The sequence below is a fragment of the Vipera berus genome (genome assembly GCF_964194415.1).
Source record: "Vipera berus genome assembly, chromosome: 3".
In the NCBI taxonomy this organism is placed as follows: domain Eukaryota; kingdom Metazoa; phylum Chordata; class Lepidosauria; order Squamata; family Viperidae; genus Vipera; species Vipera berus.
In genome coordinates, this window is record NC_138204.1 from 153,123,837 (window position 1) to 153,149,068 (window position 25,232).

Consider the following 25,232-nt stretch of genomic DNA (forward strand, 5'->3'; position numbering starts at 1 on the left):
TCACACTTACTACCTGTCGGCCCGCCCAAGTAAACCATATAGGAAACATGAATAGATGAACTAATTCTACTTTATTGTGAAGCTACATTAACAGAATCTTGCAAGTCGGAAGGTACAAACCCCTCGCCATTTTACTGTAATTGCCTAAACCAGACATGTCAAACACAAGGCCCGGGGGCCAGATCTGGCCCGCGAAGTGGTTTCATGCGGCCCGCGAAGCCATCCTGGAAATAGTGAGGGAACGGCCCCCACTGCCTTGGCCCTGGCCGAGAGACCCTCCTTCTGCCAGAGATCCTCAGATCTGTCCCACTCCTGCCCAAGCCCCCATAGGCACCCTTGATGCGAACGATGTAGAGCTGGCCACGCCCACCCAGTAGGCCACGCCCACCCTAGCCATACCCACCCGGCCCCGAGGGCAACTACAATGTTGATGCGGCCCTCAATGAAATTGAGTTTGACACCCCTGCCCTAAACAATTACGGCAGGTCCTTCCTAAGTTTCTCTCTCTCACTGTTAATCTATTGGGGTCCTGCCTCTCTGAGATTGTTTCCTGGGCAGTATCTCTTCCCACCATCCCACAACGTCATGCTCATATTTCATTACATCACCCGGCACTTCAAGACCTCTGGTGCCCTGTCCTCTGCTATCCCAGCTGACATTCGCTGCCTTCTTACTATCCCAGAGCTGACAAGGCCTACTGGGCCTGGCTGCGGAGCCAGACTGGGGGCAGGCTTCATGCTGTGAAAAAGGGAGGGGGGGAAACCTGAAAGCAATCCCCGAATGCACCGTGCCAACATGCCCCTTTGCAAAGAGCTGCTGGGTGGGTCTAGTGCTGGCTTTGCATTGTGAAAAAGAGTGGGGGGGGGAAGCAAAAACAGCCTCTTTTTTCTTCTTTACAATGCAAAGCCAGTCCTGGCATGGCCTAGCAGCCATGCCAGGCATGTCTCATTAGCAATGGGAACTAGAAAACAGTAAAGGTGAGCTGGGGCAACAGAGCATAGGGCAATAGGTGCCACAAAGGACATACAGAAAGGGATGCTGGAGTTGCAGCACCCCTGTAGTTGTAAGTGTGGGTGATGTCAAGGGCCCATATTTTGATCACATGAGCACATGGATACTGCAAGGGCTATAACTTTAGACACAAGTCCTAAGTCCCTTTGTTCAGTGCCATCATAACTTTGAGTAGTCGCTAAACAAATGGTTGTACGTCGAGGACTACCTGTAGGTAAATTAGTTAGTAGTTTAACCCCAAAAGTAACTTGCAGTGTTTTTCCAATATCTGAGATACAAAAGTAAGTTCTCTTTCTAGAGTAGTTCAATTTCTGGTGACTTTATGGACACCTGCAAGCAGTTTACTCAACCACAATGTGGAAATAGTTTGCTAATGGCTTCTGCTTATTTTAGCTCCAAATGTAGTTATAACCATGGTATTTCCTGGTAGATTTCCACCAAGGCACTAACCAACTTGGTTTAACAATGTAAATGACCTTTCAAACAATCTTCCATTTTAAAAATGACATATTCATTTAAAAAAGAGTTTGCTTGATTCAATATTTTATTTTAAATTTTGACTTTAACTTCCTTGCCAGAAACAGTAAATAAAGGTACAGGTAATCCTCAATTAGTGACTGTCTCATACTGCAAACATTTGCAGTTATGATTGTGACAGAAAAGAAATGTTGTGAACAATTCTCACATTTACAACCTTCACAGGTCTGTAAAGCAAAGTAAGTACTGTGAAGTAAGATCTTAAACACAGTCATGGTTTCACTTAGTGAGCACTTCACTTAATGACTAAGTTACCAGTTTCAACAATGATCAATAAACGCAGACTACCTGTACAGTTTAAACAATTCATGCCAGGGTTTTTCCTCATTTTTCATGGGCAGAGGTGATTAAGTAAAAAAAAAATATTTTCACCAGACCTCAGTTTGAAAAGCTACAGTAAAACCAAAAAAGCACACAGTTTCCCAGTATGAGCCCAGCAGATCTAAAATAAATGCCAACAAATAGAAAATACTTTTAAAACCCTTCAAATAAAAAGATGTAGGAATATACTGTATTGCACACATCTATATCAACTTGAGCAGTGGGCTAATGCCTCCTTAAGTAACACCAGCTGCCTGCAATTAGTGCAGGTTCGCATCCCACCAGGCTCAAGGTTGACTCAGCCTTCCATCCTTCCGAGGTAGGTAAAATGAGGACCCAGATTGTTGGGGGCAATTAAGCTGACTTTGTAATAATGCCGCTTGGGGTGTGTGTGAAAGCCCTAACAAGCAGGCATATACATAGAATGAAGGCTACTGCTAAGCTTGTAAGCCGCCCTGAGTCTTCGGAGAAGGGCGGGATATAAATGTAATTAAAATAAAATAAAATAAAATGCTGTGGAGTTCTGAAATTCCAGCTGTGATTAATTGTCTACAACTGCAAAGTGAAGTTCTTCAGAGGAGTGCAGGGGAAAAGAAAGGTCTAAAATCAGTTTCCCAGTGAAAAAGCAGTTCCTAGGGACTATGCATACAAAAGCCTACATCACTGATTGGATGTAGGAAAGTCATTAACAATTCTCAACTTATGCACATATAGTCAGACATTACTCATAGTGACATATGATGACATTCATCCTGATTTTATTTTAGGTGTTTACATTCTACTTTCTGCTTTCAAGAGTTGGATGCTTTACATGCAGCCATATAGACTGTCAAATATTTCGGCAATATTTTAATAATAAATGTATAAATAGCCAGTATAGACACTTACATCTTCCAGAGATAACTGTTGGCAAAAAAAAAAAAACATGTTTAGCAACTAGGTCATAACTTTGCAGTACACCACATATAGTATATAAAGTTTTATGCAGTTCACTCAATATCATGTTTATTAACAATGTTTTCTTGATGCTGTCATTTCAATATTAATGAACAAGATATACATTGCTCAGAAATGAAAATTATTTTTTATTTAAAAACAATTAAAAAAATTAAAAAAAATCATTAATTATTACTCTCACATTCTCAGGCTTCAGCCTTTAGCATTTGGGGGCTTTCATTAAGGCTCTGAGTCAATCAATAAGGTGCAAAAAAGTGTAACTTCTTCAATGATTTTGCTCTGTATAATAAATACCTTCCATAACTATCCAATCAATAGGGTACAAACACAAGTGTAAAGTAAACTCAGTTTATAAAGTATGGCCTGAAAATGTTAAATTAAATGTTAAATTAACAGTATTAATATATTAACATTTTTCAGCTCTTTTGATTATGGTATCATAATGTGATGTTAATTAACCAAGATTTTAAATCATGTTGTGTGTTTTTCAAGATAAAAAACAAAATGATATGTTTAGCACCTTGGTCATAACTTCGCAATATACCACATATAACATATATAGCATATACCTATTCTTTAAGCAGTACAAGATTCAAGCTTCTACCTCAAGAGTTAGATATTTCTATTCTGCATTGGCTGTCAGTTTGCTTCCAGGTTCAATTCAAGGTGTTGGTTGTTATCTTTAAATCCCTGATCTGGAGCCAGGTTATTCAAAGAGACCATCTTTCCCCAGTGATATCTATTCAACCCATCAGAACAAAGATGTAGGGGTACATATTGGATCCTTTCTCTTAAAGGATCCACAGAGCCTTGGTGGAGCAGTGGGCTAATGCCTCCTTAAGTAACACCAGCTGCCTGCAATTAGTGCAGGTTCGCATCCCACCAGGCTCAAGGTTGACTCAGCCTTCCATCCTTCCGAGGTAGGTAAAATGAGGACCCAGATTGTTGGGGGCAATTAAGCTGACTTTGTAATAATGCCGCTTGGGGGGGGGGGGGTGAAAGCCCTAATAAGCAGGCATATACATAGAATGAAGGCTACTGCTAAGCTTGTAAGCCACCCTGAGTCTTCGGAGAAGGGCGGGATATAAATGGAATTAAAATTTTTAAAAAAATGAGGGTCATCTGATGGGACCAAGAAGAAGGGCCTTCTTCACGTGGCTCCCTTTCTGGGGAACATCACCACTACATAAATAAGATTGGCTCTCTTTCGAAAGGCAACCTGAAGGCATGGTTTTGCTAATGGGCCTAAGGATCCCAACATGATATGGAGCTCATTAAGTGGTTGGCCCCTTCATGGATTACTGCCTTGTCGTGGCGAAGGGGCTTGCGTAATTCAATGAAGCTATGAGCTATGCCGTGCAGGGCCACCCAAGACGGACAGGTCATAGCAGAGAGTTCTGACAAAACGTGATCCACTGGAGAAGGAAATGGCAACCCACTCCAGTATCTTTGCCATGAAAACCCTATGGACAGTACCAAAAGGCAAAACGATATGACGCTGGAAGATGAGCCCCTCAGATCGGAAGGCGTCCAATATGCTACTGGGGAAGAGCAGAGGGCTAGTACTAGTAGCGCCAGAAAGAATGAAGCGACTGGGCCAAAGCCGAAAGGATGCTCAGCTGTGGATATGTCTGGTGGTGAAAGGAAAGTCTGATGCTGTAAAGATTTTTTCTCCATAGGAACCTGGAATGTAAGATCCATGAATCAAGGAAAGCTGGACGTAGTCAAACAAGAGATGACAAGACTAAACATTGACATCTTAGGTATCAGTGAAATAAAATGGACAGGAATGGGTGAATTTAATTCAGATGACCATCAGGTATACTACTGCGGGCAAGAATCCCTCAGAAGAAATGGAGTAGCCTTCATAGTCAATAAAAAAATAGGAAAAGCAATACTGGGATACAATCCTCAAAATGACAGAATGATCTCAGTTCGAATCCAAGGCAAATCATTCAATATCACAGTAGTCCAAGTCTATGCCCCAACCACCGGTGCTGAAGAGGATGAAATTGACCGGTTCTATGAAGCTCTACAGCACCTTATAGAACTAACACCCAGAAATGATGTCCTTATCATCATGGGGGATTGGAATGCTAAAGTAGGAAGCCAAAAGATAACTGGAATAACAGGCAAGTTTGGCCTTGGAGTACAAAATGAAGCAGGGCACAGGCTGATAGAATTTTGTCAAGAGAATACGATGGTCATAGCAAACACTCTTTTCCAACAACCCAAGAGACGGCTTTACACATGGACATCACCAGACGGTCAACACAGAAATCAGATTGACTATATGCTCTGCAGCCAAAGATGGAGAAGCTCTATACAGTCAGTAAAAACAAGACCAGGAGCTGACTGTGGCTCAGACCATGAGCTTCTTGTTGCAAAGTTTAGGCTTAAATTAAAGAAAGTAGGGAAAAGCGCTAGGCCAGTCAGGTATGAATTAAATCATATCCCTGTTGAATATACAGTAGAGGTGACAAATAGATTTAAGGAATTAGATCTGATAGACAGAGTGCCTGAAGAACTATGGACAGAGGTTCGCAACATTGTACAACAGGTAGCAACCAAAACCATCCCAAAGAAAAAGAAATGCAAGAAAGCAAAATGGCTGTCTGAGGAAGCTTTGCAAATAGCTGAGGAAAGGAGGGAAGCGAAAGGCAAGGGAGAAAAAGAAAGATATGCCCAATAAAATGCAGAATTCCAAAGAATAGCTAGAAGAGATAAGAATGCCTTCTTAAATGAACAATGCAAAGAAATAGAAGAAAACAATAGACTAGGGAGGACCAGAGATCTTTTCAAGAAAATTGGAGAGATGAAAGGAACGTTTAATGCAAAAATGGGCATGATAAAGGACCAAAATGGCAGGGACCTAACAGAGGCAGAAGAGATTAAGAAGAGGTGGCAAAATTACACAGAAGAACTATACAAGAATGAGCTTAACGTCCCTGATAATCACAATGAGGTGGTCACTGACCTCGAGCCAGACATCCTAGAATGTGAAGTGAAGTGGGCCTTAGAAAAGCTGAGCAACAACAAAGCTAGTGGAGGTGACAGTATTCCAGCTGAGCTATTCAAAATCTTAAAATCTTAATGCCTGGCAACAGGCTGCTTCGGAGGCGCTCGACCGCGTTGTCCCTTTGCGGCCTCTGACCCGGCGCAAGTCCCGACTCGCTCCTTGGTTCTCCAAGGACCTGCGGGAGATGAAGCGCCAGAGAAGGGGCCTAGAGAGCATTTGGAGAGCCAGTCGGTCCGAGTCTGACCGAACACAGTTAAGATCCTTTTCTAGATCCTATCTTGTGGCAATGAGGGTGGCAAAGCGCGCCTACTTCACCACCCTCATTGCGTCCGCAGATAATCGCCCGGCCGCCCTATTTAGAGTGGTCCGCTCCCTTTTAAGTCAAGAGACGGGAGAGGACCCCCTACATGGACGGGCTGAGGAATTTAGTAAATATCTGGTGGACAAAATTGCTCAGATTCGGGCTGGTCTGGACTCTGACTGGGCAGTATCTAACGAGAGGAAAACGATGAAGTTGGCCAAGTACATTTGGGAAGAGTTCGATCCTGTGACTCCGGATGAAGTGGACAAGATCATGGGGAAACTAAGTGCCGCCACATGTTTGTTGGACCCGTGTCCCTCCTGGCTAGTCTATGCTTCTCGGGAGGTTACACGAGGCTGGCTCCTAGCAGTTATCAATGCCTCACTGAGTGAAGGGTACTTCCCTGCTGCCTTGAAAGAGGCGGTGGTAAGGCCCCTCCTCAAGAAACCGGCACTGGACCCAGCTGTTTTAAACAACTTCCGTCCTGTCTCCAACCTTCGCTTCCTTGCGAAGGTCGTTGAGAGCGTGGTGGCACGACAGCTCCCTTTGAACCTGGAGGAAGCTGAATATCTAGATCCGTACCAATCGGGTTTCAGACCGGGGCACAGCACGGAGACGGCATTGGTCGCGCTGGTGAATGATCTCTGGCGGGCCCGAGATAGAGGTTATTCTTCTGTCCTGGTCCTATTAGATCTATCAGCGGCTTTTGATACCATCGACCATGGTATCTTACTGCGTCGTCTTGAGGGGCTGGGAGTGGGAGGCACCGTTCTGCGTTGGTTCTCCTCCTACCTCTCGGACCGTTCGCAGACGGTGTTGGCAGGAGGGCAGAGGTCAAGCCCTAGGCCTCTTAATTGTGGAGTGCCTCAGGGTTCGGTGCTCTCGCCCCTCCTGTTCAACATCTATATGAAGCCGCTGGGAGAGATCATCCGTAGCTTCGGGGTGAAATATCATCAATATGCTGATGATACCCAGCTATTCATCTCCACCCCGAACCAACCCAGTGATGCCCTCGATGTGATGTCCCGTTGTCTGGAAGCGGTACAGATTTGGATGGGAGAAAACAGGCTTCGACTCAACCCGGCCAAGACTGAGTGGCTGTACATACCGTCATCTCGTTTAGTCCAAGAGGTTCCATCTCTGACTATAGGAGGAGAGATGTTACCTCCCATTGATAAAGCACGCAATCTGGGCGTCCTCCTAGATTCACGACTCAGTTTTGAAGATCACATGGGAACCGTGGCTAGGGGGGCATTTGCCCAGATTCGTCTTATATACCAATTACGCCCCTTTTTGGACCGAGATGCCCTACGTACAGTCACCCACGCACTCGTTACCTCCCGTATTGATTACTGTAATGCTCTCTACATGGGGCTGCCCTTAAAGACCACCCGGAGGCTTCAGCTGGTGCAGAATGCAGCTGCGCGGGTTGTGATGGGAGCTTCCCGATACTCCCATATTACACCCCTCCTGCGGGAGCTGCATTGGCTACCAGTTGCCCTCCGGGTGAGATTTAAGGTGCTGGTACTTACCTTTAAAGCCCTACATGGCTTAGGTCCGGGATACTTGCAGGACCATCTGCTGCCGGGAACAAATTCCCATCGTCCAGTACGCTCACACAGAGAAGGCCTCCTCAGGGTACCGTCAGCTAGGCAATGTCGGCTGGCGACCCCCAGGGGGAGGGCCTTCTCTGTGGGAGCACCAACCCTATGGAATCAGCTCCCCCCTGAGCTTCGGATAGCCCAAAACCTCCAATCCTTTCGCCGCGGCCTCAAAACACACCTGTTCCACCAAGCTGACCTAGACTGACAGGCATCTTAATTAATTTATATTTAGTATTTTTAATTCATTTTTAAATTCTCTAATTTTTTATTGCACTGATGTTCTCAATTTCATTTATCTTGATTTATGCACTTATTATATGTTTTATTGTGAGCCGCCCTGAGTCCTTCAGGAGATAGGGCGGGATATAAATCCCATCAATAAATAAATAAATAAATAAAAGACGATGCAGTAAAAGTGCTACACTCAATTTGCCAGCAAATTTGGAAAACTCAACAGTGGCCACAGGATTGGAAAAGATCAGTTTACATTTCAATTCCAAAGAAAGGCAGTGCCAAAGAATGTTCAAACTATCGCACCATTGCACTCATTTCTCATGCTAGTAAAGTTATGCTTAAAATTCTACAAGCTAGACTCAAGCAGTATGTGGATCGAGAACTACCAGAAGTACAGGCAGGATTTCGAAGAGACAGAGGAACTAGAGATCAAATTGCTAACATACGCTGGATCATGGAGAAAGCTAGAGAGTTCCAGAAAAACATCTACTTCTGCTTCATTGACTATGCTAAAGCCTTTGATTGTGTGGATCATAACAAACTCTGGCAAGTCCTTAAAGAGATGGGCATACCAGACCATCTTATTTGTCTCTTGAGAAATCTATATGCGGGCCAAGAAGCAACAGTGAGAACTGGACACGGAACCACTGATTGGTTCAAAATTGGGAAAGGAGTCCGGCAAGGCTGTATACTGTCGCCTTGCCTATTTAACTTATATGCAGAGCACATCATGAGAAAGGCAGGGCTAGATGAATCAAAAGTTGGAATTAAGATTGCCGGAAGAAACATCAACAACCTAAGATATGCAGATGATACCACTCTAATGGCAGAAAGTGAAGAAGAACTAAAGAGCCTCTTGTTGTGGGTGAAGAAGGAGAGTGCAAAACTTGGGTTGAAACTAAACATTAAGAAAACCAAGATCATGGCATCCGGCCCTCTCAATTCCTGGCAAATAGATGGGGAAGAAATGGAGGTAGTGACAGATTTTATTTTCCTGGGCTCCAAGATCACTGCAGATGGGGACTGTAGCCAAGAAATTAAAAGACGCTTGCTCCTTGGGAGGAAAGCCATGGCAAATCTAGACAGCACACTAAAAAGCAGAGACATCACCCTGTCAACAAAAGTGCGTATAGTCAAGGCTATGGTCTTCCCAGTTGCAATGTATGGCAGTGAAAGCTGGACCATAAGAAAGGCTGAGCGCCAAAGAATTGAAGCCTTTGAACTATGGTGCTGGAGAAGACTCCTGCGAGTTCCTTGGACTGCAAGGCGATCAAACCGGTCAGTCCTAGAGGAGATCAACCCTGACTGCTCTTTAGAAGGCAAGATCCTGAAGCTAAAACTCAAATACTTTGGCCACCTAATGAGAAGGAAGGACTCACTGGAGAAGAGCCTAATGCTGGGAAAGATTGAGGGCAAGAGAAGAAGGGGACGACAGAGAATGAGGTGGCTGGATGGAGTCATTGAAGCAGTAGGCATGAGCTTAGATGGACTCAAGAAGATGGTAGAGGACAGGAAGGCCTGGAGGAACATTGTCCATAGGGTCGCGATGGGTCGGACACGACTTCGCAACTAACAACAACAAGTGGTTGGATTTTTTGTTACCAAAGGGACGGGGGTTTAGAAATAGAAATAGAAAGACTAGACTAGACTAGACTAGACTAGACTAGACTAGACTAGACTAGACTAGACTAGAATAGACTAGAATAGAATAGAATAGAATAGAATAGAATAGAATAGAATAGAATAGAATAGAATAGAATAGAATAGAATAGAATAGAATAGAATAGAATAGAATAGAATAGAATAGAATAGAATAGAAGAGTTGGAAGGGACCTTGGAGGTCTTCTAGTCCAACCCCCTGCTCAGGCAGGAAATCCTATATCAATTCAGACAAATGATTGTCCAATCTCTTTTTTAAAACTTCCAGTGTTAGAGCACCCACAACTTCTGGAAGCAAGTTGTTCCACTGGTTAATTGTTCTAACTGTCAGGAAAATTCTTCTTAGTTCTAGGTTGCTTTATTGAGTTTTGTATTGGAGTTTTATTTCTGTAAACTACCTAAAGTCACTGTGAGTGAGTTGGACAGCCATATAAATTTTCTAAATAAATAAATATACGGACAAGTCCACTGTAATGAGATGTACTTTACATGTTGAAATTACTATGATTTTCTAAATGTACTGTGTATTAATAAATCAGCATAGGCAATTTTACTGAAGGTTGGAATCATCTCTTCAGACACAATTACAATTATCAGTACACATGTAAACTAGAAATAACATTTTTGTTTTCACAGGCATTCTGGTCAATACTACAGTACATTGAATCCTCAAGGTATTCACTTCAAAAGAATAACAGTGTATGTCTTGCAGTGCTCATTAGGTTACCAAGATACTAACTACCAAACAACTTAACGAGCTACATTTTCAAAAACATGCAGTAGTTAAGAGCTGGATTATTCAAACCATATAAAAATCAAGAGTTTTCTCTCTCTCTCCTGTACAGATTACAATATTTTCTTGTTTATTGTTTACAGTGCTGTTCAAAAAATGCATTTTTTAAAAAAAGCACAAAAGGTTCATGAAACAACAACTATTTTGAATGCCATTTTTTTAAAAAAAATTGTCTTACAAAAAGAAAATTGTTGTTCTGGCATCTTACAAAACAAGAGGTTTCTGTAAGATTCGAGGCAGCAACTTTTTTTGTACTTGTGGAATGACATATATTTACAGTCTTTATATTTATAGTCAGGCTAACAATTATCCTCTGGGAAGATTATAAAATTATAATCCAAAACAAAAACAAAACAATTGGTACAACAGCAATTATTGCAGATGTTTCCAAGTAGTAGTAATGGGAAGCTTCGTGATAACTACTAGAAGCTAAACTCTGCTAAATATTCTGCAGAATTGCCTACTTTTCTTACTGATGGCTTTTCTTTCAGAGGATGAGGAAGAGCTATTCCTGACTTGATGATAACCCAAAGGGAATGCTTTCACTGTTAAAGAAGAAAGCAAGAATACCTGAAGGCTCAGAGGAAAGCGGTCATATAACAATGGAATTCCTGATTTTAAGGAAACCAAAGCTGAATGTAATTGAACACATAGTTGTTTCAAAAAAACCATATTTCAACAAATTCAAGCAATGATAAATAGGATTCCCTAGCAAGAGCAGCTAATTGGAAAAGGAGCTCAAGATTGGTGAGAGTTTCTAAGGAGATATTAAAAACACAGCTGGAAATATCCTAATGAGGAAAAGAATATAGGACAGTAGAGGCAGACAAAGTAACTGCACAAAAGATTTATTGGAGCCCTGAAATATTTTTTTTAAAAAGATACCGATAGGAAGATTATGTACAGATCGTTAAAAATTGTAGAAATGTATCAGAAGAGTTACAGCTTCAAATAAACTGAGATTTGCAAAGAATATAAAAGAAATCCAAAAGGATTTCTTTAGATATGTTCAGAGCAAAAGGAAGAGGGGGGAAAATCAGTACATAGATGCTCAGGGAAAATGAAAAATTGCTAACAGATAAAAAATAAAGAACTATTCAACATTTATTTTGATTCAGTCTTCTCTAAAAAGAGGGCATGTCTTCCATGAGGCAATTGTGAAGAAAAGGAAGAGGAGGCAGAAAGAAGATGAAACTGATAGAAACCCAGTCAAAGAATACCTACGTATTTACTGCAAATGAGTTTAAATCTACAGGACAAAATGAATTGCCTTATTAGTACTAAAGGAACTAGCTCATAGTTTAGATAAATCTTTTATCTTCTCTCTGAGCAAACCTGAAGAACAGTACAACACCAGTGAAAAGATTACAAAGATAGCATAATAATAATAATAATAATAATAATAATAATAATAATAATAATAATAATAATAATAATAATAATAATAATAATAATAATAATAATAATAATTTAATTTCTATACTGCCCTTCTCCCGAAGGACTCAGGGTGGTGTACAGAGCAATACAATAAAATATAACATATAAAAGTTAAAAAAAATATTAAATATTACAGCCCAATTCAATACGTTAATACAATAACATTAAAATACCCCTAAACCCATCAGACCAGGCCGGCTTGTTCAAATAAATATGTTTTTAGGTCACGTCGGAAGGAGCGAAGGTCGGGAGCCATCCGGAGCTCCACCAGTAAACGGTTCCAAAGGTCTGGTGCGCCCACAGAGAACGCCCTCCCCCTGGGGGCCGCCAGGGCATCGACGGCACCCTAAGGAGGCCCTCTCTGTGGGAGCGCACTGGACGAAGGGAAGTTGATGCCGGCCGCAGGTGCTCCCGTAAGTAACCCGGAACCATGCCATTTAGGGCTTTATAGGTCATAACCAGCACCTTGAATCTTACCCGGAGGACAACCAGAAGCCAATGCAGCTTGCGGAGTAGAGGTGTTACCTGGGAGTATCGGGACACCCCCACCACCACTCGCGCGGCCGCATTCTGCACCAGCTTGAGCCTCCGAGTAGCCTTCAAGGGCAGCCCCATGTAGAGAGCGTTGCAGTAGTCCAAACGAGAGGTCACGAGTGCATGAGTGACTATGTGCAAGGCATCCCGGTCCAGATAGGGCCACAACTGGCGCACCAGGCGAACCTGGGCGAAGGCCCCCCTAGTCACAGCTCCTATATGATCTTCCAAAGAGAGCTGTGAGTCTAGGAGGACACCCAAGTTGCGAGCCCTATCTACGGGGGGTAATATCTCACCCCCCATAGTTAACGATGGAACAATCTGAATTTCCCGAGACGCCGGCACACACAGCCACTCAGTCTTGTCAGGGTTGAGCCTGAGATGTTAATAACATGGAAGTTAATGACCAGAAGACACTAGTCATGGTTATTCTATTTGATACTATCTCCAGAATCAGAACTAGCATGGTTCTGAATAACAATAGAATATCAGTTGCTATTAAGCATACATAGGAGAGTGCTTTGTGTTTATGGCCAGAAACAGAAATCTGGACTGCATGGGCCTTTTCATAATCTACAGCAATTCTAGTGTTGTTAAAATTTGTTCCTCGGCAAAACCTTAACTCAAGGAATAAAACAACTCAGTTCTAGCCTTTCTCATAGTTCTTCCATCAGAATTAAAGCTATTATTCAAAAGAATGAAAGATACAGTAATTCTATTTTTTAATCTGTTCACCGACATTGTTGTTGTTGTTGTTAGCTGCGAAGTCGTGTCCGACCCATCGCGACCCTATGGACAACGTTCCTCCAGGCCTTCCTGTCCTCTACCATCTGCTGGAGTCCATTTAAGCTCACGCCTACTGCTTCAGTGACTCCATCCAGCCACCTCATTCTCTGTCATCCAGTTCTTCTATTGCCCTCAATCTTTCCCAGCATTAGGCTCTTCTCCAGTGAGTCCTTCCTTCTCATTAGGTGGCCAAAGTATTTGAGTTTTAGCTTCAGGATCTTGCCTTCTAAAGAGCAGTCAGGGTTGATCTCCTCTAGGACTGACCGGTTTGATCGCCTTGCAGTCCAAGGGACTCGCAGGAGTCTTCTCCAGCACCATAGTTCAAAGGCCTCAATTCTTTGGCGCTCAGCCTTTCTTATGGTCCAGCTTTCACTGCCATACATTGCAACTGGGAAGACCATAGCCTTGACTATACGCACTTTTGTTGACAGAGTGATGTCTCTGCTTTTTAGTGTGCTGTCTAGATTTGCCATGGCTTTCCTCCCCAGGAGCAAGCGTCTTTTAATTTCTTGGCTATAGTCCCCATCTGCAATGATCTTGGAGCCCAGAAAAATAAAATCTGTCACTACCTCCATTTCTTCCCCATCTATTTGCCAGGAATTGAGAGGGCCGGATGCCATGATCTTGGTTTTCTTAATGTTAAGTTTCAACCCAGGTTTTGCACTCTCCTTCTTCACACGTAACACGAGGCTCTTTAGTTCTTCTTCACTTTCTGCCATTAGAGTGGTATCATCTGCATATCTTAGGTTGTTGATATTTCTTCCGGCAATCTTAATTCCAACTTTTTTTTTATTGAAAAGTTTTAAAATACATTTTATCTTTAACAATCCCCCCCTCCCCCTCCCCAACCTATCCCTCCCTACCCCTCCCCCCCCCTTTCCCCCCTCCCCCCCCGACTTCCCAGAGCTAAGTACAGGGTATAAAAACAAAGAACAATCATAAACATCCATATGCTACCAACAATAAATTCTTAAATCTATCACTCTCTAGCTCATATAAAATAACTACAAGCAATATTAATATTACATATAAAAAGAAAGAAAAAAGAAAAAAAAGAAAGGAAGACTTATTCAAATGCTAAGTGAAACTTTTTCGTCCCATATTTCTTCTGAATATATTCAATCCATTTTTCCCACTCCATAATATAACGTTCTTGCGAATGATCTTTCAAATAAGCCGAAATCTTTGCCATTTCTGCCAGGTCAGAAACCTTTAAAGTCCATTCTTCTATAGTCGGCAGCTCCTCCTTCTTCCAATACTAACCTATTAAAAGTCTTGCTGCTGTAACTAAATTTAACATCAACTTAGTGTCCACAACAGTAGCACCTGTAATTATACCCAACAAAAAAAATTGCGGACAAAACTTTATCTTTTGCTTGAAGATCTTCTGCATATTCCACCAAATTTTTATCCAAAAAGCCTTGACCTTTTTACAAGTCCACCATATGTGAAAATATGTTGCATCTTCACCACCACACCTCCAGCATTTTGGCTGATAATTCGGATACATACTTGCAAGCTTTTTAGGATCTAAATGCCATCTATAAAACATTTTATAAAAATTCTCTCTTAAGTTTTGAGCTTGTGTAAATTTTACGTTCCTCACCCAGATCTTTCCCCACGTATCCATTGTAATAACTTCTTGGATGTTCTGGGCCCATTTTATCATACAGTCTTTAACCAATTCTGTTTCTGAATCAATTTCTATCAATGCAAGATATATCCGTTTGATATGTGCTGGACCCTGATTTCTAATTTGCTTTATCAAATTTTCATCAGTCATTGCAAAACCAGTTTTCTGATCTTCTTTCCACCTGGCCCGTAATTGAGTATATTGAAACCAGGTTTGAACAATCTTATATTATACGATTTTAAACACCATACACTTCTTTCCAAGCTTAAAATCTCCTTATACGTAGTCACGTCATGTTTAAAACCAACATTTATGTTTTCTATTGCGTGTTTTGGAATAGCCCACAATGGTATCTTGCAGTCTAGCTTGTATCTATACTTTTTCCAAACTCTCAACAATGCCTCTTAAAATATGCACTTTAAACACATTATCTACCTTCTTATCATACAACAAATACGCATGCCAGCCAAATAACAAGTCGTGGCCCTCAAGATTTAATAATCTCTCTTGTGTCAAATTAATCCAATCACTTATCCCTGCTAACGCAGCAGCTTCATAATATAATTTAAGATTGGGCATTTTAAGACCACCTCTTTCACGAGTATCCTGCATAATCTTAAGTTTAACTCGTGGCCTTTTCCCTGCCCAAACAAATTTATTGATACCCCGTTGCCATTCTTCCAAATTAGAATCTTTCTTAAGAACCGGTATCATTTGAAATAAGAATAAAAATTTAGGCAGGACATTCATTTTCACTGCTGCGATTCTTCCCAACAAAGACAATTGCAATTTTTCCCAACTCTCCATTTCTTTTTGAATTTTACCCCATAGTTTTTCATAGTTATTTTTATATAACTTTGTATTAGAGGGTGACAAAAACACCCCCAAATATTTGACCCTTTTAACAATCTCAAATCCAGTTAATCCTTCTAAAAGAGCCTTTTGCGATACTGTCATATTTTTGGCCAGAATTTTAGTTTTTTGTGCATTAACTTTAAATCCAGAAACCCTCCCATATTGCCTTATCTCCATCAGGTCCACAACAGAATTTTCTGGCTGGGTCACTGTAACAACCAGATCGTCTGCGAACGCCCTCAATCTATAATCCTGATCTCTAATTTGAATACCCTTAATTTTTCCGGAGTTCCGAATTTTTATCAATAATATCTCCAATGTTAAAACAAATAATAAAGGTGATAACGGACACCCTTGTCTTGTGCCCTTCTCAATATTACATGCTTCAGTCAAACTATTGTTAACTATTATTCGGGCCGTTTGTTTTTGATATAATGCCCTAATTGGTTGCAAAAATTTATCCCCAAAATTCATTTTATCTAAAACTTTCATCAAAAATTGCCAATTCAATTGATCAAAAGCTTTTTCAGCATCTAAGAAAATTAGCGCCGCAGGGATCTGGTTGTTCCTTTCCAAAAACTCTAACACATCAACTATATGCCTCACATTATTTTTCATTTGCCTACCACTAATAAACCCAGTTTGATCCCCATGAATCACCTGTTGCAGAACCCTCATCAGTCTGTTAGCCAACACCTTAGCAAATATTTTATAATCTGTATTTAGAAGTGATATCGGTCTATAATTTTTAACTTGAGTAGCATCTTGATCTTCCTTCGGAATCAAAGAGATAAAAGCAGTTCTCCAAGACGGAGGCACCTTTCCCCCTCTCTGAATTGACTGAAACAGTTCCTTTAACGGCTTTATCAACTCCATTTGTAAATTTTTATAGTAAACCGCAGTCAAACCATCCGTACCTGGCGCTTTATCCAACTTCAATTCCTTAATTGCTATAAGAATTTCTTCTTCTGTTATCAACTGGTTAATCTCCTCTTTTTGTACTTGCGTAAGAACCAGGATGCTAGCATTCTCCAAATATACATCAATGTCTTTTTCATTAATCTTTTCCTTAGCATATAATTTAGAATAAAAATCCACAAAGGCTTCCTTAATAAGATCCTGTTGAAACACAACCTTTCCCTTATGTTCAATTTTATCTATATTAGAAGCCCTTTGCTTTTTCCTTAGTCTATAAGCTAGCCATCTACCTGGCTTATTAGCATTGCAAAAAGTATTATGCCTAGCAAACCGCAAGTTGGTTGCCACTTGATCAGCCATCAATTTATCGAATTGTCCTCTTAATAGCTTAATAACTTCCTTAGTCTTTACATCCGATGGATTCAAAATTAAGACCTTTTCTTTTTCCCTAATTTCATTCTACAGTTCTTTCCTTCTGGCTTCCAAAATACGTCTGTATTTATTATTCATATATATCAACACCCCTCTCATATAGGCCTTGCTGGCATCCCAAACCATGTCCATAGAAGTATCCTTATTCATATTAATTTCAAAAAAATCCTTCATCCGCTGCTTACATTCTTCCACATTTCTCTGATTTCTAAACAAATTCTCATTTACGCGCCACGAGCGCCTATCCCTATTGTCCTTATTGATCTCTAACCAAACTGGACTGTGATCCGAAATAGTCCTTGCACAAATCTTTACCTTCTTAATCCTAGAAAAAAAATCATTAGTCAACAAAATAAAATCAATCCTAGAAAAAGATTGATGTCTGTCAGAAAAAAAAGTATAATCCTTTTCACGTAGGTGTATGTCACGCCAGATATCTCTCAATTCCAAGTCGTCCTCCATTTCAAAAAAAGATTTAGGCAATCTGGCATGACTCGGAGCACGCTTAAAAGAACCCGCCTTGTCCATCTGTACATCCAATACACCATTCCAGTCCCCCATAAAAATAAACGATTTATAATCCAATTGAGTGAGCTTTGTATGAAGTGAACTAAAAAAATCCACTTGTTGTTGATTAGGAGCATACAGTCCAACTAAAAGCGTTTTTTTACCTTCTAACAACAAATCTATCATAACATATCTTCCTTGCATATCTGCTTCAATTAATTCCGCTGTTAGAGTACTTTTAACGTAGACAACCACTCCATTTTTCTTATTCATCGCAGAAGCAACAAATTGCGTGCCCAACCTTGAGTTCGATAAATACTTTTGGTCCATAACCCTAATATGCGTTTCTTGCAAACATATAACATCAATCTTAAATTGTTTTAAATATTGAAAAACTTTCTTTCTCTTCTGTGGTGAATTTAATCCATTGACATTCCAGGTTAGGAATTTAGTCGCCATGCGTGGCATCCCGAAGCTTTTAAAGCACATCTTTAATAGCCCCTATATTTTCTTTGGGCCGTGCTCCTCCCACAGCTTCACTATAAGTACGCTTTGAGAATTCCATAAACTTCTGCTGGTCTTGCTCTTATACTTGTCTTGCTCGTTTTACAGTGGCGCACGTCAACCTCTGCTCTCCAGCAGCCACCAATGAAGCTGTAGTTTGATCCCCTCCAGCACCATTCTCCTCTGTCTGTCCATCGTCAGCCTCTTGAGGTTTTCCCTCTCCAGATCCCTTTGCTGCTTCCAGGAGTGATAGTGGGGTTGCTTTTAAAACATTGTTATAAAAATCACGCGCCTGAGTCACAGTAACCAGACGGTATCTTTTACCTTCGTACATCACCACCAGTCCAACTGGAATCTCCCATCTAAACTTGATATCACGTTGCTTAAGTTCCTGTACGAGGAATGCAAAATCCTTCCTTCTCCTTAAAATCTTTGGAGGAATTTCTTTTAGAACCAAGACTTCTTGCTCAGCAACCACAACTTTAGTATCATAAGCAGCTTGAATAACTTCATCTCTAGTTGCTCTCTTTGTAAAATAGACCACCACATCTCTAGGTAGCTTCCTCTGCCTTGCAATCCATGAGTTTACACGAAAAGCTTTATCCATACATCCCTCTATTTCAGATGCTGGCTGGCCCAATACTGCTTCCAAAGCCTCAGAAATCAGCTGCTTTAGGTCTTCTTTAGGATTCTCTTTTAAGCCCCTGATTCTTATAGCATACTGCATCTGATGATACTGAACAAGACTCAATTCTCCGTCCATTTTGTCCCTTAAATTTTCATTCTCCAGTACCTTTACTTCTAATATAGTGTTCTTTTGACTAAGATCCTCCATTTTTTCTTCCAAACATTGCACACATTCAGCCACGCTTTCCACTGTAGACAAGATGTCTACCCTCATTGCACTAAACTTCTCGTTAAGCTTCTCTTCCATCCTCTCCTCCAATTTCTCCATTCTCTCCTCCAACTTTGCCACCTTATCATCCAGCATTTCTGAAATTACCTGGGATTGCCTTGCAAAGGCGTCTTGTAAATCCTTAAGCGTCAATGCCACATTAATTCCAACTTTTGATTCATCTAGTTCTTCAGGCACTCTGTCTATCAGATCTAATTCCTTAAATCTATTTGTCACCTCTACTGTATATTCAACAGGGATATGATTTAATTCATACCTGAGTGGCCTAGTGCTTTTCCCTACTTTCTTCAGTTTAAGCCTAAACTTTGCAACAAGAAGCTCATGGTCTGAGCCACAGTCAGCTCCTGGTCTTGTTTTTACTGACTGTATAGAGCTTCTCCATCTTTGGCTGCAGAGCATATAGTCAATCTGATTTCTGTGTTGACCGTCTGGTGATGTCCATGTGTAGAGCCGTCTCTTGGGTTGTTGGAAAAGAGTGTTTGCTATGACCATCGTATTCACTTGACAAAATTCTATCAGCCTGTGCCCTGCTTCATTCGTACTCCAAGGCCAAACTTGCCTGTTATTCCAGTTATCTTTTGGCTTCCTACTTTAGCATTCCAATCCCCCATGATGATAAGGACATCATTTTTTGGTGTTAGTTCTATAAGGTGCTGTAGAGCTTCATAGAACTGGTCAATTTCATCCTCTTCAGCACCGGTGGTTGGGGCACAGACTTGGACTACTGTGATATTGAATGATTTGCCTTGGATTCGAACTGAGATCATTCTGTCATTTTGGGGATTGTATCCCAGTATTGCTTTTCCTACTCTTTTATTGACTATGAAGGCTACTCCATTTCTTCTGAGGGATTCTTGCCCACAGTAGTATACCTGATGGTCATCTGAATTAAATTCACCCATTCCTGTCCATTTTAGTTCGCTGATACCTAAGATGTCGATGTTTAGTCTTGTCATCTCTTGTTTGACCACATCCAGCTTTCCTTGATTCATGGATCTTACATTCCAGGTTCCTATGGAGAAAAAATCTTTACAGCATCGGACTTTCCTTTCACCACCAGACACATCCACAGCTGAGCGTCCTTTCGGCTTTGGCCCAGTCGCTTCATTCTTTCTGGCGCTACTAGTACTAGCCCTCTGCTCTTCCCCAGTAGCATATTGGACGCCTTCCGACCTGAGGGGCTCATCTTCCAGCGTCATATCGTTTTGCCTTTTGGTACTGTCCATAGGGTTTTCATGGCAAAGATACTGGAGTGGTTTGCCATTTCCTTCTCCAGTGGATCACGTTTTGTCAGAACTCTCTGCTATGACCTTTCCGTCTTGGGTGGCCCTGCACGGCATAGCTCATAGCTTCATTGAATTGCGCAAGCCCCTTTGCCACGACAAGTCAGTAATCCATGAAGGGGGTTCACCGACATACTAAACTCTAATCTAGATTTAAAAATATATTTTTACATGTTTCTAATATGCTACAGGCAGTCCTTCACTTATGACCACAATGGAGTCAGACTTTGGGAAGGAAGTCATTGCAGTCATAAGTCAAGGCACCATGTGACCATGGTAAGGCAAAAATTACAGTTTGATCTGTTTAATTTTGGTTTAGCATCATCTGTAAATCTAGCCACAATGGTTTTAGTAAATCATGAATGCCACAAGCTAAGCCTTAGCGCACTGCTTAAATCCAGTCTTGAGAGAAAAGTTAAGAGATCATTAAAGGTTATGCAAATCTTTAACACATGGCTTTGTTTCCCCAGACTAAATGCAGATTAAGTAATATTAAGTACATTGATAACCTCCAACTTTGGAAAAAATACTATTTCAGGATATATATTGAAAAGATAGGGCTGTTAGTTTACAATGATTTAAAAGTTCCAATTTAAATCTTTAAAAAAATTCATTCAGCACATTGTGAAATATTTTGAATATTTCAGCGTCAGAAAGTTGTTCCAATGGAGAAAAGGTGCACAAAAATAGCAACTGTGATAAACATGGAGCGGGCACCTTAGTTTCCCTAGGAAAGATACATCCTTTGGGAAATGTTAGCTGAGAAAAAGGCAGCTAACATGATATAGCTTTGGAAATGATTAATTATATAAAATACATTATCCAAAATATATTCAAAATAAAGAAAACAGATTTTTAACACCTGTCACAAAATTAGACAGTTAATAAGCCATTTCTTAGCTTCCATCTAGTGATCATCTGGATGTTTCCATCTCAGAGATGGATATCCTAGCTTGATACAGAGCAGGTAGCAGGAGCACAGGATACAAAAGCTGTAAAAATAGCATCTATTCATCAGACTGGTTTGACAATGCAGTTTTCTAGATTTTAGCTTTCTAAATCTCTTTAAAAATTAGAGCATATTGCTGAGCTCAGACAGCACACTACTTGTTTAACTATTGCTGCATGGGCAAACAAAAATATCTGTGTTCACAAATCTCAGTAAATCAGAGCAAACAAACCATCTTAAGCTTTAATCTAATATATAAAAGCTGTTTTATAAAACAAAGCTATAGACCAGAGGCCCCCAACCTTTTGGGCACCAGGGACTGGTTCTGTGGAGAAAGGTTCTTCCGTGGACCGGAGGGGGCGTGGTTTTGTGTGTTACCTGCATCCCACGGATGGGGCTTTGCTTGTTTGTGCGGACCGGTTGCTGGCAAGCCGCGGCCCGGTGCCGGTCCGCGGACTGGGGGTTGGGGACCCCTGCTATAGACGTTTGCTCAGAAATGTCCCTTTGATTTCCAAATAAATCAGAGCAGACTGAAATCTAAATCAATAAAATTTTGTTTTGTTTATACTTCAAGTATAATATATTTATATTAATATGTAAAATACACTACCTCATTATTATTTTCCATCGGTCTTTTCTTTGGCTCTCCAATATCCAAATAGCTGAAAAACAAGAAAACAAAAGAGGTTCTATACTAACATAAAATGAAAAAAAACTTATAAAGTTTCAGCTATTCAATAATATATTTACAAAAATATTCTGTTTCTTCTTGTCTTATATTTTCTTATTTTCATGGTTTTTCCTAATAACCAACCAAAACATTATACCCATGTGACAAACTCAATTCTTAGTAGGCTGTTTAGAAATATTTCCTTATTTTTTTTAATTACTACAAAAGTTTGACAACTTTGGTTGGCTTTGCAGTGCATTCACTAGACAAGTGCTTAACCAATAAGCCACCTTATAGTGATTATAAGCTTAATATGATTTATGATTCCAGCAACTAACACTGACAAGGAAATAATATTATATGATCATGGGGGTACTCTACATTTTAGGATATTTTATTATATATAAACATATACTTGTAATTTGATGTAATGTACTATACTTGCTTAATTTAAAAAATATAATTTTCTGCAGAATTTGGAATTTTTTTCTTAATAATTAACTAGACCGGAATTAATTAGCTATAGGAGAAGATTATAGGCAATAGTGTTTAAACCAAAGACAATGCAAAGTGCAGGGATGGAACTAACAAAAGGCATGTTTGTGTGTATACAGTACATATATATTACCTCTGACATTAGTTGTTAAAAACATATTATAAAAACACAAGAACGTCAGCAAGTTTTACTTCTAAAAGTAGGCAACAAAGGGTAAACTTATACTAAAGCATACCTATTTTCTAAACTCATATTGGTTTACATTATTTTATAGTAAACCCCATTTCTACTTCCCATGACAAATTATGGGAATTGTAGTTTGGCTTCAATGCTGTAAATGTTCTGTTAATGATCCATGAACTTTCATCAGGAGTAGCTTGCCTGACAAGCTAAGTCTGTCATACCAGTGTGTTCCACTGCTATCAGTCCTCTACTGTTACCAGTCCTCTTTTGTCTTTTAGTCACCCTAGTATGTATACTAAAATAGGTAATGTGGCACCTTTCAGAGATTTAGGACTAGATCTACGAACTCTTTTTTTATTGGTCATAGTAACTGCAAGTGAGGACCCCTGACATTAAAGATATATGGCTTGCTTCTGAATGGTAGCTTTAAATCAAAATTCAGTTAATCAAAATTGTTAATGATGTTGGAAAGGTACTTTTCACATAAATATTCCATCATTTCTGAAAGAAAAAAATGTATAGGGAGATAAAGATACATACATGGAAAGACAAAGAGAAAGACTGGGGAACTGGGCCTATGAACCATTGTTTAGTTAAAACATTTAAATCTAAGGGAAAACAATGCTTTTACCCCTCCTTGGAGGACTTGTATATAAAAGATTGCACATTTCAGTTTCTATGTCATGTTGGTTGGAATAAATATATGACTACTTACTTTAGTTTTTTGAAAGCTTCTCTGCCACCAGCAACATAGTGCTCTCCACTTTGAATCTCATCTAGCTGATGAATGCGATGCCCACCACGGGGTGTATAAATATTCCGCACAGCCCCAAAAGGAGCATTCACACCACCTGTCACTTCCTTTAGAAAGACATCAAAATTGGAAATCTTCTTGTCATGGATAACAACACGCCGCCCAGGGAAGAAAGGGTCTCCATTGCGATACATCATCACACTCTTCACCACAGGCTGAGACAGACATGTTGGCTTGGCACTGGGACTACTCATAGCCGTCTTTGCACTCTCCTGTCCTGGGTCCTGTTGGTAATGAACACAGTGGTTTGCAAACCTGTAGGTTTAAGAAGAACAGAATTTATTTTCTTTCACTATTTTTCTCTGACAATTATCTTTGAATTCCAGTTTGCAGTACAGGCACTGCATACACAGCTACAGCATGACTGGCACGCCAGAGCAACCGCCAATAGTATTTCTATTTCTAAAAAAACAGGGAGGTTCTTAAGTTCTCCCAAAGGTTTCACTTCCATAACAGTTCAAAGAGTCCTTCTGCTAGGCAACCAATTCTTGCCAGTCTCTTAAGAATAGTAAAGTCATCCTTCTCCCTACATATTCACACAAAGTAAAGATGCAAAGCAGAAATGCTTATTGCATATAATGAAGAAACCACATCCCTCCCCAACTCTGCTGTTATGGAAGCCCCAGAAAAACCATTTTTTTTTAATTTTGCAATTAAGTATCACATCTTCACTTGTCTTTTTATTCATTCTTTTCTGTTTTGCTTATCTTCTTCACTTAAAAATATAAATAGCCATAAAGTGGCTGTCTAAAGAAACCTACCATGAAATTCAGAGATGGAAGAATAAAGGAAGTGTTTATTATCAAATATTAAAACACATGCATAATGTAATTTACAGTGATTTTAATAGCAACTGACAGAAGCACAAAAAATGGCAAAGGATAGAAAAATCACATAGGGACAATAGTTGGGAGGTTGCAAAATTTATTTAGAAAATGTTCATATTAAAATGGAAATTTTTCAATGGAATAAAAAGTGAAAAAAATAAGACAGAGTAGAATGAGATATTAGCATTCTTCACTGCTTCTACTGAAGAGATTAAACAGTAAGCAGAAAGGGACAGTCTTAAAAATGATTTCAATTATACAATTCACTTATACTGAAGTTAAAGGGTACCATGGTTACCAGCATGTTAAAATGCCACTCCCAAAACTGATTCTATTGAGAAGAAAAGGTTTTGCTTATACTATTTATCAATTTATATTAACAGAAAGGGGTGCTTTTTTTTAACAAAGGGAAACATTAAAAATTATGAGTTCCCTACAAATAACCCTCCAAATTTATCATACACTGAATCACCTCAAGATCACTACATTTCATTGTAATTTGGTTTCAAGGTATGTGGCTATAGTCTCCATTTTGGCCCATTTCATTCATTCAGATTTTGTTCTCCACCGCCTGAGTGAAGGTAAGAAGGAAAACATAGGACGCCAACCTGCTAGTCCAAACTTCTCTCTACTTTTTGCAAAGATGCTCCTACTACATCAGGGGTCTTCAAACTTGGCCCTTTTATGACTCGTGGACTTCAACTCCCAGAATTCCTCAGCCAGCAAAGCTGGCTGAGGAATTCTGGGAGTTGAAGTCCACGAGTCATAAAAGGGCCAAGTTTGAAGACCCCTGTAACTACATACATCACACAGACACACACCTGAGTGAACACCAGGCCTAAGGCTGCTTTGATGCTACTACAATGTTATTAGATCTTCAGCAGGATCCAACCACCAAAAAAAATTGAGCTGTTTCCTTTCTTCCTGCAAACGCACTCAGTCTGCTCTCTCTCTCTCTCTCTCTCTCACACACACACACACACTCACACACACACACCAAACGCAAAAACACACTCCCCCCCCCCTCTTATATCTCCCAAGAGGGTCTTTGC

General features: G+C 40.2%; 1 protein-coding gene across 1 annotated transcript in view; it reads right to left on the reverse strand.

Moving 5' to 3' along the window:
- DCDC2 (doublecortin domain containing 2) overlaps positions 1 to 23,547 on the reverse strand; it is a gene marked incomplete at both ends in the record, with an annotated part of 52,507 nt that extends 28,960 nt beyond the window's left edge. Inside the window, 3 exons of the mRNA XM_081325389.1 lie at positions 2,758 to 2,772; positions 21,801 to 21,852; positions 23,255 to 23,547. Coding sequence (XP_081181515.1) covers positions 2,758 to 2,772; positions 21,801 to 21,852; positions 23,255 to 23,547 — 360 coding nt within the window. The remainder of the gene's footprint in view (positions 1 to 2,757; positions 2,773 to 21,800; positions 21,853 to 23,254) is intronic.
- Between the last annotated feature and the right edge of the window lie 1,685 nt (positions 23,548 to 25,232).